At 42.3% G+C, this 14,284-nt stretch overlaps 1 protein-coding gene across 1 annotated transcript in view; it reads left to right on the top strand.

The window, feature by feature from the left end:
• Positions 1–14,284, top strand: part of SPMIP2 (sperm microtubule inner protein 2) — a 409,864-nt gene that overhangs the window by 116,878 nt on the left and 278,702 nt on the right. Inside the window, exon 2 of the mRNA XM_085641738.1 lies at positions 3,223–3,452. Coding sequence (XP_085497864.1) covers positions 3,223–3,452 — 230 coding nt within the window. The remainder of the gene's footprint in view (positions 1–3,222; positions 3,453–14,284) is intronic.

The raw sequence follows: 14,284 nt of genomic DNA, 5'->3' as shown, positions 1-14,284 counted from the left end.
ACTTCATGTAGATATTGCAAGGCATAGGTGTGATGTTAAAGCCTTGAGGGACTCCTGTTTTAATGAGGTGTGGTTTGGGTGAGAAAGGGGGAGTAAGTATGATATTTGTTCTGTTTTAAAGGTAGGATGTGATCCAGTCTAGAGCAGTCCTCTCTAAGTCGGCTTCGCTGAGTCTTTGGATTAGAGTGTCGTGATCATCTGTGTCGAAGACAGCTGAAAGGTCCAAGAGAATTAGTGCAGTTTACTGTGTTTTTAAGGTCATCCAGATGGCGATGAGGGTAGTATCTGTGCGTCTTCCTGGATGGAATCCCGTTTGGAAGTCGGAAAGTATGGAATTGTCTTCAATGAATTGTGACATCTGGGCGAATGCAGATCTTTCTATGAGTTTGCCCAGGAAAGGTCCATTTGTAATCGGTTGGTAGTTGTTTGGGCCATGTGGGTCCAGGTTTGTTGTCTTTAGTAATGGGCATATGTATATATTTTTTAAGTCTTCTGGAAAGATTCCTGTAGTTAAAGATGATTGTTCTGACTGTTGTGGCAGCAGAGGTAGTAAAAAGAATGTCCTTGAAGATCTGTGGTGGACAAGGCTCAGAAGGGCAGCTGGCTAACCTGCTTGCTTTGACAAAGATCCATAATTCAGTTTCTGATAGTTGTTTGAAGGAATGTAGCAACTGGGTTAGCCTACCTTTGGAGGGATTGTGGAGATGGGTTGGTGCTGGTGGTTTTTCTTTGTTTTAAATGGGAATCCAACATGTCTTCTTTGGTTGTGTAATGAATTGCCAGTAAATTCTTGAGAAAGGGATGAGTTCTTCTGTGCATTTAGGTTTACGAAATTTAATGAGAATTTAATAAAATTATTTATTTGCACATTTAGCATTTTCAATTCTGTGTGAATAGTACCTTTTTATAAACATTTTTTGATTGTTGACTTGTATATTCTGTTCAGTTTGTGTAGGTGAAGTTTGTTTTGATTGTTGTTTGTTTCGAGCCTGGTGAGTTGCAGTTTTGCAATTTGTTTTTTAATCTTTTTTAGGTCTGCATTCATCCAATGTGCTTGTTTTCTTTTGTCCTGTTTTGTTGTTTTTAGTGGCATTAGGATGTCAAAAATTTTCTGGAGCCACTGATTTTATTGTGTCTAGATCTGTGTTGGATTGTTGTGTTTCTAAGTATTCAAAATTGAGTTTGTTCCACAGTCCATATTTGGTTGCATGTAAGGTGTCATTAGGTGTGGTGATTTGTGGTGTTTTGTGTTGGGAAGCTACTAGATGGTGGTCTGACTGTCACTGGAGTAATTCTTTGAAAAGTAACTAGGTCAGGATTTGCAAAAATTGCATTTAGGATGTGTCCAGTGATGTGTGTGGGGTTGTTAATGATCTGATGTAGGTTGAGTGGGGCAGATTTATGAGCCCCTTGCGCCACTTTTGCGTCACTTTTCCCATGTTAAAAGTGACGCAAAAGTGGCGCAAGGGGCTCATAAATCTGCCCCAGTGTGTTTAGGCCAGTGATGATAGTTCTTGCATGGGGCATATTGGGTTTGTCAAACCATATGTTTAGGTCACCAAGGATGCATAGATTGGAGCAGAGGAAAGCAGTCAGTACAAAATGACCTTCTGTCCTTTCCTGCTGCAGTTGAATATTTCCAAGGGCCATATTATGGATTTGAGTACTGTCTCACGCTGCGCCGAAGTGCACACAGAAGTCTGGCTGAAATCTGTGCACTGGGCATAGACTAGTACAAAGTGCCATATCACAAGAAATGTGATGTCACCAGTGCAGCTGCAAACTTTCACCTGCACTAGGAACAGCGCAATAGTGAAAGTCAGACCATCTATTTGAAGCCACCAGTCTGACTATCACTGACAGGTGGTTAATGCAGCCTGCATTTGCAAAAAGGGCAGGCGCATGTAGTGAGTAACTACAACTGCCTGCAGATGAAGTCTGGGAAGACATAAGTATATGCCATTTCTTCCATTTCATGGGTCACCTTTAGGGAGGTAAGCTGACTGTGCACCACATCAATGTGGTGCAGAGTCAGTGCTCCCCTTGACATCTCCTTTGCCTCTGTGCCCATGTCTGAAATTTAGCATGGACGCAGAGAAAAGTGTTCTGTTTACATAGGGGCATGTCTCCAGGTAAATGAGGAAACACCCACTTGTGATTGCGCCAGTGCACGTGTATCTTTGGTGCAATCTGTATTACATACAGAAGGAGCAGCGCAAGGGTCTGCAGCTCCTTTTGTAATATCAAAATGCCCAAGTGATTTAAAAAGCAGGAACAAACGACTGTTGCACCTTCGGAGCCTTTAGTGTGGTACAGCAGCATCTGCAATTTCAACATTGCTTGATGCAATTGTTTTTACTGTTTTTCTTGCACCAGTGGTTGATATGATAGTCCCTAGTAAATCCCCAAAGGATTCCCCATCTCCCCACACATTCCTAAATGCCTATTTGTAGTCGATAGCACTGCTGAGGCATATTGGTTAATAAATTACTATTGATGTTTAAACTGGAAGATTTTCCATCTAAAACTCTTCACACATACCATATTTTTAACTTCAGTATAGCATTTAGCTTACTTAGATCATTCTCCATTTGGTGGACTTTCTGCACTTGTTGAAGCAGGAATGGGCATCAAAAGAGAACAATCTTCTGAAGAGTGAATCTGACAGAAGTTAAAACATTAAAAGTGAGGCACATTTTCTTCTTTTTTTTTTTTTTGTTAAATATTTTTATTGGCATTTAAACACTCGGAAAGCAGTACAATCAACGACTATCCCCCACCTGGGCATGTCAATATACAATTCCCATCGCATACATTTCCCAGTTATGAGTCCACAGTACATGGGGTAAATCGTTGTCCCCCCCAGCTACCCTGCAGGAGAACCCTTAGAGGCCCGCCACCCGGCGTCCCCCCGTAGGCATATCATATACTCGCAGGGCGCGGGGTCTCCACTCAGAAGGTACCCCCATGAAATTGGAGCAGCCAAACAAAATTCAAACTTCAAACAACCACCCCCTGCTACGACCCTCCCCCCGACCACCCCCCCTACACCCACCCCCCCCTCCGGCATGACTGCTTAACAGGATACATGGTAATACATTCAAGTCGTGAGGCACATTTTCTTCTTTTGAAAAAGCACCAGCTATCCCTTAAAGTAAAGCTGTTGTTCAGGAGAGGTACGGCCTCTTCTCAGTTAATGGTTTTTCATGTGTTTCTTTTAAGCTCCTGATGGTGTCGGGGATTACAGAACTCGGCGCTATGATTTTACTGCCTATATTGGTGACACAGAGCCCTCGCCTGAAAGCACCACTAGTGTTGAGCACATAACCCGGGCTCCCCGAGGTACCTTTGAACCACGCCACAAATGTAAGTATCCTGGTGAAGTTGGCTGGAGTGTCGAGGAACACCTGTACCTGAACAGAGACAATCTCTTAAGTGGCAAGCAGATCAAGGTAAGCCAACTCTACGACATAGCTCGGCTTATTACGAACCCTTGTCTGGGGACATTGTGTGCAATCAAGTATCTTATTAAACCAGTGGGTGCAAGAGAATTATTTAGATAAATACTTTAAATTTATGTGCACAATGAACGCCCCTTTGCACTGTTTAGGTCCTTATTATATGTCAGATTTAGTCTACACTATCCTTAGCTCTATGTCACTTTGCCTAGCAGAAGCATGTTCCTTCATCCACAGGTTTCCAGCTCTCAGAGCCGTTATGAAGGGCAGTCAGGCTTGCCCCAAGGTTTGCTCTCTCCAGGGCCCACGCTGCCGCAACCCATCTTCCTCTCCTAGTACTCGTTGACTTTATGCTTGTCTTTGACCATGTACAGTGCTCTGCTGCCTTTTGGCTAGGTTTGCTCTATAGAAATACTATATACATACAGACATGCATACATACTTAGATACATACATACATAATACATACATACATATATACATGCTTACTGTTAAAGTAAAGCACAAACGCGTAAGGAAGCCTAATGCCTAACTTGTGTTTAATGCAAAATAGCAGCCAGCAAAGAAAAAAATCAAAGGACAATTGTCATTCCAACAGATCAGCTCTCTCGCTAGAAAATGGTCAATTGGAGATTAGAGCTAAAATGTATTCAAAATCATCCTAGTAGATATACAGTATCTCTTAATAGGAATAAATGCAATATGGCCACATAACAGAAACGTATTACTCTTAGCAAAAACATATCTAACGTGTAGGTGTCAGGACCTTTCCCTCGATGTAGCACAAAATAGCCCCCATTATTTTCACAAAATCCTGTTTCCTTTAATAGTTTTTGAAAATGAGGTAATGCTCTTGAAAATTTACAAAGTGTAGCACTGAAAACTATGGCTTCCAGGCCTACTAAGTCTATAAAAGTCTTGCAAACAATTCAAAGGCATGGGAAGCTTCAGGCAAATAGAAAGCAACATCCATATTTGATTATTAGTTAATCATAACTACATATGTGATTGTTAACATTGCGCTTCATAGGAATATGTGAACATAATATATGCAGGTTCTAAATATATTTTCACACTGATAAATGTATTTCAGTGTATCTGATCCAGTGGCGCACCAACAACAGGTACTCCAATACCATATAATCACCTGGGCCATCAATAACACGTACACTCAAATTCACCTGGTTAGCTGCTGGGGGGTTTGTTTTGTTTATTTCATGAATTGATCAGTACTGCAATATTTCATATTTCTCACTAACTATTATCACTGATCAATAAGTTCTTTCCATTTGGTCGATGAACCAAATTAGTTGGAACTAGTTGATGGTGGTGATGCACATAACCTCTCTTGCAAATAATTCATCTATAATAATAAACAAAGACTCCGAAAGTTTTCAAAACGTTTATCTAAAGTTTAAATGTGAATGGACCATTCAAATACACACCACGGACACCATCAATCATTTAGGGAGTAAGATTCAATCAATTTAAATACATTCACAGATTCAATAGATTGATGTTGCTCAGAAAGGAGAGGATAGAGACAGCAGTACATTCAGGAAATATACGAATTTTATAGTTACCACAGATGGTGTGAAGACCAACCCCCTGGCCAAAGGGCTGGTAAGGGTCCCTGGTAAAGATCAGGGACAAAGACTTCAGGACAGGAGTCAGGACAGTAAACCTCTCTAAACCGCCGAACACGTCGCACCCCTCTATGACACTCTCTTCCTCTTCGAGATTCTTCAGCGATCTTCTTCTGATCAATTGCTTTAGTTAGGTAATTCTCTATTTGAATCTTCTTCAGCATCTCACAGCATCAGCATCATCGATAACTCCGACAACATCTTCCCTCTCAGCATTCTCTCAGGATCACACACACCCCAACTAACCAAACTACCTCAATTATACCTTTTGGGATTCATGTACCACCCCCCTAAAGTTGCAATATCGTAAAAATATGAATTCTGATTGGACAGGCAAAGGGCGTTTGGTCATCACACCATGATGGCATAGCACTTTTCTTCGTTCACAAACCCATCCCCTTATTAATATGCATTTTACTTTATTCCCTTCAGAGTTTATTCACATTTGAAACATTTTTATCAATAATGTTCATATGACTTTAGCCACTGCACTTCCGACATCTGGGTTCCCAGGGTTTAGCAGTCTTTGGCCCAATCTTGGGATCATCCTTCCAGGGAAAGTAGTGGTCAGAAGGCTTTCATTCAATCACTCGGGTTATGGCAAGAAGGCCCAATATACGAACTAATAAAAGGTCAAAAGAGAAAATATTAATTCAAGAAATAAATGAGTTCACTGTATACCACCTATCTCTACTCTATTGCCCTTTATTCATTAGTAATTTCCCTGCATTAGCTCTTAGTAAATAAAGTGTTTCCTAAATAGCAAAGCAGGTGCCATGCATGTGGGTCTTGAAGACGCCATGTTAGTGCATTCTGCTCATGCGCGAGAAATTCCCTCCAAAGCACTTAAACTTCACATTACGTAGATGCAATTGACGCATGCGCAGTAAAGATTTCCCTGTTAGAGCCGCGCTTTGAGTCCGCTATCCGTATTAATGGTTAGAAAACACATAGGCATGCTTCTCTGTCTTTTATGTAAATGTAATGTGCAAGGATTAATCACAAAACACAATTAATAATTCATGTTAATAAGTTAAAACCAGTGAATTGAGTCCGAGCAAGTCTCATATAAACGTGTCCTTGCTCCATCATATCCCTCACGGAGGCACCAACAGAAGCAGAATATGTTTCAGTGCAATCAAAAATTGCATCAAAACCCTGCCAGACCCACCTATCCTTCACACCACAGAAAAGTGCAAGGGCATTAACCTTTCCTTTAGCAAGAAAATGAAGACAATCCAGCAGCACATCGACAATACTAGGCCTCCTTCACCTCTTAAGCCCGCCCCTTCCCTACAATGTATAACCTTTAAAGCTCTATCTCCCACAGAGCTCCATGACAAACTCAACTCCATCAAAGCCACTCAATAGGAAGACGATGTCTTAGCCTTGTCCCTCATTAAAGCTCTCTGTGGGGATGTTCTTTCACCCCCAACTCACTGAAGGCATCTTGCCAGAAGCTCCATGGACAGCCCATATCCTCCCACTCCTAAAGAAAGCTACTCTAGACCCTGATGATTTTGCTAAATAGCAACTCATCTCTCACATGCCATTGATCAGCAAGATCATTGAAAAAGAAGTCTAAGTTCAACTCCAAGCTCACATTAATGCTAACCATCTCCTGCTCGATTGCCAGTCTGGCTTCTGATCAGCATGGAGGCTGCTCCCTTACACATTGTAGAAGATGCTTTCCTGATCACTGATAAAGAAAACCCCTGCCACCTGATAGTGCTGGACCTCTCAGCTGCCTTCGACACGGTCGACCATCCCATTCTCACATGCACCTGGAATGGGAATCACCGGCAATGCACTTTACTGGTTCTCCTTCTTCCTTTCCAACTGACACCAGTTTGTTCACAAGGTAAGCTCCATGTCCCAAAAAATACATATCACATACAGAGTCCCTAGGGTTTTAAACCATTCCCTGTCATCTTCAACCTCTTCATGGAGCCACTGCTCACAAATAACAGAATCAAGATTCAACAATATGCAGACGATACATAACTCTACTTGAAAGTCTCCTCTGCTTAAGACATCTAAGACCTCAAACACTGCCCGCACATGATCCACTCCTCGATGTCCAGCGCCCACCTGAAGTTTAACCCAAGCAAGACATAATTCCTTTTACTTGACAAGAACAACAAACAAGAAATAGTACAAACCTGTCTCAATGACATGAACCTTGTTGGCTTTGAATGCCAACTTTCACTGAATACCTAGGGGTAGATTTACAAGCCCTATGCGCCACATTTACGACGCCGTTGCGTCACTTTTGTGACACAGCGGCGGTGTAAACCATGCGCCACGTTGCGCCTTATTTACAACGTGACACATCTAGGGAGATGCGTCACGTTGTACAGCCCTGCGCCACATGAAACCTGCGTTAGGTTTCATGTGGGCGTTCCGGCGCTTGGTGGGCGTTCCGGCGCAGCAACGTCTCGTAAAAGTGAAGCAGTGAAATCTACAAGATTTCACTGAGTCACTTTTACGTCCCTGCTGCGTCAAAACCCTGCGCCTGCTTGAAGCAGGCGTAAGGAGTGATGTAGCATGTTAGGCATAGGGCGCCCCTGAGCATTGCTGGAGCCGCGTCGCTCTTGCGACACGACTCCAGCAATGCGCCGCTCTTACGCCACAGGATACGACACGCATCACCCTATCCTTGCACCACGGTGCGCCGCATTGTAAATGCGACGCATTTGTGGTGGCGCAGGGAGGGAATTGCGTGTTGCAACTTTTCTTGCACATCCCTGCTGATTTGCAGAGATGCGCCAGAACTCGTAAATCTGCGCCCTAGTCACTTTGATTCACTCTGAATACTAACCTCTCCCTGAAAGAATAAAGTGCCAAAAAACACAAAAATGACCTGGTACCACCTCTCTTTTCCTAGGAAAGTGAAATTGTTTCTTCCAGGAAGGGACTGCTGTTCAAGCCCTCATAGTCTTGCTTCTAATTGCTGGTTAACCCCATGGCCTTTTCAGCTGACAGTGGCACCCTTAAGGAGCATCCTACATACCACAGCAAGTCTCATCCGCGGCTTGAAGAAATATGATCACATTTGCCCCATCCTGATTTATCTCTATTGGCTCCCCTTGCCGGCCCACACTATCCTCAAAAGTAGCTGCGTCATATACAAAGCCATCACGAACAGCACCCATGCTTATCTTGTAGACAAGCTAACAATCCACTGGCGTAACGAAAATTGAGGGGGCCTCCCTGCACGGAAGGTGAAGGGGGCCCCCTCCCCGCTCAATCACGAGCCCTCTGGCAAGAGTGCAGTGCTCAGGGGGCCCCCTGGAGCTTGGGGCCCTCTCGCGCTGCGGGGGCCTGTGTTACGCCCCTGTAACAATCTCTGGTGGTTCTCAGAACACCCGCAGCCAGGACACTACCAGACTGCAGATTAAGAGGTGTAAAAAATGAAAAATAAGGCAGCAAACTTTCTCTATCTATGCACCCAGAATCTGGAACAACATCTCCATATTCATCAGGGTAACCCAAAAGCTTCATTAATTTACAAAAGAGTTGAAGAGGCACCTCTTTAAAGAACACTGCATCACAATGCATTAACCGGCCACAAACCGGCAACCTCTCCTATAAATCATTGACTTTATCCTAGTCTTTGACCCTCTACAGAGCTCCGCTACCTTTTGGCTCCATTCGCGCTACAGATATAACACACACATGCACACATTCATATGTCACAAAAGCAGGATAACCTGTTTTTGTTAATGTAATTATGATGAGGCAGGTAATGCCAGATGGCACCATATACTGGTGCTACCTCTAAATATGTCCAAGGACACAGTTTTCCTTTTTCAACGGGGAGGGATGCCACAAGGGTCCAGCATCACATTTGGGTCCCTGGCCCCAAAACCGTTTCTGATAGTCCTGCCCACTCTGGTGCACTGTTATTTCTTCAACATCCCAGAGCAGAAACAATACTGTGATACTGAGATATAGTGACAGATTTAAGGTAAAGAATTCTGTAGAAAACATGGACAAAGGGTCCTGGGTGCAGACAAGGTGTGGATGGGGCATTCACTGTACATCGCCTCAACTGAATCACCTCAATACAACATAGTTTACACTACATGTAAGTTATTTAAGGATAAAATTAAAGTATTTTAAAAATTGGCTGAATACATTTAATTAGATCAATTAAAAAAATGTAAGGGCAATGGTGGTTCTCATGCCTGATACAATTCTGCCCCACTATACAGTAGAGGTGATGTAGTGATCAGGAAACCAGTAACTTCTCCAGAACCTACAACTTAGCATACAAGTATTGAGTAGTGCTGGGACTTAGGGTGGTTAGAGTTCAAGTGGGTCTCGGTTGTGACATCGGTGCATTTTATGAACAAATATTTTAGTTTGTTTGAGGTGCCCCTTTTTAATCCTAAGATTCTACTAATGTAGAGCTCTCACTATCACAGTCACTTTAAAATTACAATTTAGATTTTTGCATATTCTTTTTGTTTTTGTATTAAATATGTCATTTGTGTGTTTGTTTGATATATAGTTGTGTAATTTTGTGCGTTATTTTGAGGTTCAAACTGTAGAAATTGTTTAGGTGGGGTCCTAGATTCCAGCAGTGATTCAGGTGGAGGTGGGTAGGGGGGTCCATAGACATCAAACGTTTAAGAACTGCTGGTGTACAGTCTCCCTTAGTTATGTGAGGTGGTGAAACTGAGTAAAGCTTTCCATTATTAAATACCCCTGATAAGCCCATACAAGAGTTTGGATTAAACCAATAAGGATGAGAAATTAGATACACGACCACCGAAGGCCCAGAGTGATTGACTTGCTAACTGAGTTTGGTTTGTCATCTGTAGAAGAAACATACCTAGGGCCTGATTTAGATTTTGACAGACAGAGGTTACTCCGCCGGGATGACAGAGGATGATACCTGAGGAACCTCCGCTCAAATAAATGTAGAGTTGTCCACGGGCCCCTGCAAAACAACTCTCAACAATGATGGAAACTGTTGTCATGACGGTTTCGCTCAATATAGTAAAAGTTTGGTGATTGTACTGTCAACCATGATCGGTGGCTGTCAGACTTTACAAAGGTTCTTTATTTAAAAACAATAAACTACCAAAGCGGAAGTTTATTTTTAAAAGCAAATAAAAGAATGACTCAAATATCCTGGGAGTTTCTCCTAGGGTGTAGGGATCATTATTGTTTTTTTTCGTGTCCCTTACCACCAGGTGTTTTCTGATGGTGACGGACAGGAAAGAAAAGTCTTTACACTGTCCACCTTAAATAGGGAGGACAATGTAAAGCCCTTCATCCGTTGGCCCCTAAGGCCGCCGAAGGAAGTATTCTGTCAACTGAGCCAACGGATACTCTGTTGATGGAATACTTACTGTCCGCCCTACTCTAATTGTGGCTGGTGGACGGGGGTTTTGGTGGACAGGCTCCTCTGTCACGTTTGCCATGGAGTACCCTGTTTATCAAGTTCTAAATCAGGCCATCAAGGCCTGATTTATAGTTTAGCCAATGGTCACAAACAAGAGAGATATCATGCCTGCCCTATTACAGGTGGTATAGGATATAATGCTCTTGTAATAAGGTAGACAAGAGATCTGTCACATTGAGACAGAGTAACACAGCCGCCAAACTCTAAATCAGGCTATTAGACACCTGTGAAAACTACATAAATATCTATTGTGTCGTTATATTGCTGAATACCCATGTTTATTGTTTTTGTTTTATTCGTTTGCATATGTATCTGAAGTTAAGATGCACTGGACACATTCAAAAAGGGAAATCTACATTTAGAGATCTTGGCACAAATATATTTCTCCCTATACTGGGATGGAGACATCCGCTAGGATGGTATTCACCAACTCCATGTAGTCCAGTGTCCAGCCATTAGTAGGATTTACAAGTTGGTATCCTTTACATTAGGGGTGGAGACTTCTGCAGCCGAATTTACAACTGTAAAGTTACTACTAGTAACTTTACAAACATATTTTGATCTAGGCCCTTAGGTAGAGGTATCCGCAGCTGAGGCAATGAACTTTGCTTCTGCTATAGAAAACTCAGAATAGAAAAGAATAAATCACACATTTCCCAAACATTAACCCCCAAACACAGAAATACAGTCCACATCACAAGCTTTAATCTCTTCTCCTTAGACATTCTTACTTTGCTCGCTACCACAAATCCTGAGATCTGCACAGCCTCCAGGACACAGCCAGCCCCAGACAAGAAGAAGAGGATATTTACTGAAGAAATTGAATTTGTAAAAAGCTTTGTTGTATAACGCAACAGGGAGCTACATGATTTATTTCCATACACTCTCAGTGGAGAAGAGCATGTGGACTTCAGGTAAGAGTTGGCAAACTTTTTCAATGATTGAGGATGATGGTACCCTAAGTGGAGGACCTACAAAATGGCAAGATGTCAAGAAACAGGTAAGGGTAATGGTTTCCAGGGTTCAGGCGACAATATCTTTTCTTGGAGGTTGACCTGGATCCCATCTCGGACTCAGTCCCCTCAATAAATCTATCCTCTTTACCATGCACCCTGACCATTGATACATCTGTTCTGGAAACCTAGAATCAGGCCATGTAATAAACTAGATCTTTCTACCTATTCACTACATTGCTTCTCCCAACTCATGCCACATTTCAATCCTCCCCAAAGGTAGGCTTACATTTCACACATCTTGCTCACACACTGCTTGTACATTTACTATTTATTATATTATTCTTAGTGCACTCTATTTTACTTTTATACTGTTACCATATCAAGCTTATTGTTAGCAACAGCTGGAGCAAGAGTAGCCTTTAACGTGGCAAGGCGACAACTAGATCTTGTGCATCCCTACCACCCACAGATTTATACCACACTAATATCAATGTCACTAACACATTTCAAAAGTACATGTTTTTGATTGTCATACCTCAACATTAAAGATAATTATTATATACGTTGAGTTTAAATGTTCTCTGTACAAAACAATAATGTAATGTCATAGGCCTCTGTGGTGTTCATACATATCATTTCATCATGTGTTTTTGTTTTGTCTGTGCCACCTGGAGGACCCCAGGGCATTGTTCTTTTTGGGAGATGCGGGGTAGGCCCCTGAGTACCGTTAACCCCACCAGCTCCCTGCTACTGCAGGAGCTACATTATTTTTTGTAACAAATCTTTTAATTTTGAAGTTTGGTACCCCGGGGCCCACCCAGGGTACCATACAGCACGTCCCTCATGAGGGACTAGAGGGAGAGGCCCAGGCCCCACACCATACTGTCTACTTTCACCCATAGCTGGTGCAGGGGGAGCTGGGAATGCTTCCACCCCACAGGGTGGGAGCAATCGACAGTATTTTCCCTGCCCGAGAGCATGGGCAGGCAAAAGTTCTGTTCATCCACTGGGTAAGAGCTACTTTGTGCTCTTGCCCGGTAGGAGAACATTTAGCACTTTCCCTCTCCACACCGTATAGATGGGTTGGGGACCCCGGGACACTGTATGTGAGCCGACCCCAGGGGATGGGGACCCCAGGGCCATTTTAGGCTCAGGGAGGAGAGCTATGAGCCTATGCCCCTTAATTGTTTCTATGGCCCTAGGGGATAGGCTCGGAGAGGTAGGCCAAACCCCCGTCCCTAAATAATGAATGAATCGCTTCCCCAGCACCCTGGCCCACTATAAGGGTAGTAATTTAAAGCATGCTGGAGCCTGCAATAATATTTTTTATTGCAGATTCATGGATCTTCAAGAAATCTGAGGCACATTACAAAATTCCAGTTTTTGGCCCCAGATGAGGTCCCTCTGTCAAACCACCACCAGGCCAAGAGGGCCAGGGTATACCAACACTGCCCCCTTATTTTTAAAATAACTTTTTATTAGGACTCTGAACTGTCCTGTCTCCTACGATGGCAATCACCACATCGGTGTTGATGTGGTGCCAGCTAATCAGATATCTCCAAGAGATCTGTCGGCTTCACGGATCCTCTGATGCGTAATATATACGTAGGGCCCGATTCACAGAACTAACTTAAGACAAAATCCTAAACTTACTACCATTTTCGTATTCACAGAAGGCACTTACTCATTTTGGTATTCACAGAAGACACTTACTCACTTCGGTATTCACAGAAGTTAGGAGTCCTAAATTTAGGACTCCTAAATGCCTTCTGTGAATACAAAAAGTCTTAAAATTAGGATTTTTCTCAGTTTAGGAGTCCTAAAGTTACGACTCCTAACTTTACTACTACTAAACTGAGAAAAATCCTAATTTTAAGGCTTTCGGTATTCACAGAAGGCATTTAAGAGTCCTAAAGTTAGGAGTCCTAACTTTACTACTACTAAATTGAGAAAAATCCTAATTTTATGACTTTGGGTATTCACAGAAGGCATTTAGGAGTCCTAAAGTTAGGAGTCCTAACTATACTACTACTAAACTGAGAAAAATCCTAGTTTTAAGGCTTTCGGTATTCACAGAAGGCATTTAGGAGGACTGCTAACTTCTGTGAATACCGAAATGAGTAAGTGCCTTCTGTGAATACCAAAATGAGTAAGTGCCTTCTGTGAATACCAAAATGGTAGTAAGTTTAGGATTTTGTCTTAAGTTAGTTCTGTGAATCGGGCCCAACGTTGTTATGCATCAATTGCTCAAAAACTACTGAATGGATTTACACCAAATCACAAAAAGCACTCTTTCTAGACCAAGATCTAGCTTTCTGCTAAATTTGGTGTGCATCTGTTAAGTGGTTTGGGCTGTAGTTGTGTCTAACATTCCTATGGAAAAATTTATGGGGAAAACGCGTTTTGGGACTCCAGCCTGACGGATCTCCCTGAAACTTTGCAGTTTAGAGCTGAGGTAAAAAAAAAATGTGGGGGAAAGTTTCGTGAGGATTCATCAAACAGCATAACAAAAAAAACTAGTCCAGGATGATTTCAGAATTTTATTTTCATAAATGTCTGATTTGTTACATTCTCATACAAAAATATTTATTTTAGGATTTTTTCAAAACATTACTTATATTGGAACATGATTAATTAAACAGACACCATGTCAGTACTAAGAACAAACACATAATACCCCATAAGCTTTCCTGTAGCACACTCTCATCGTATGCACCTTTCATTCTGCATCACATACATCCAACACACATTGGTCCAGAAAAACTGCATCCACTATGCACCAGCCCAATCTTGATTTATGTTCTCTTT

The sequence above is a fragment of the Triturus cristatus genome, chromosome 2_2 (genome assembly GCF_964204655.1).
Source record: "Triturus cristatus chromosome 2_2, aTriCri1.1, whole genome shotgun sequence".
Classification (NCBI taxonomy): Eukaryota; Metazoa; Chordata; class Amphibia; order Caudata; family Salamandridae; genus Triturus; species Triturus cristatus.
The sequence above is the reverse complement of the archived record's forward strand: the minus strand, read 5'-3'. Positions and strand labels throughout refer to the sequence as shown.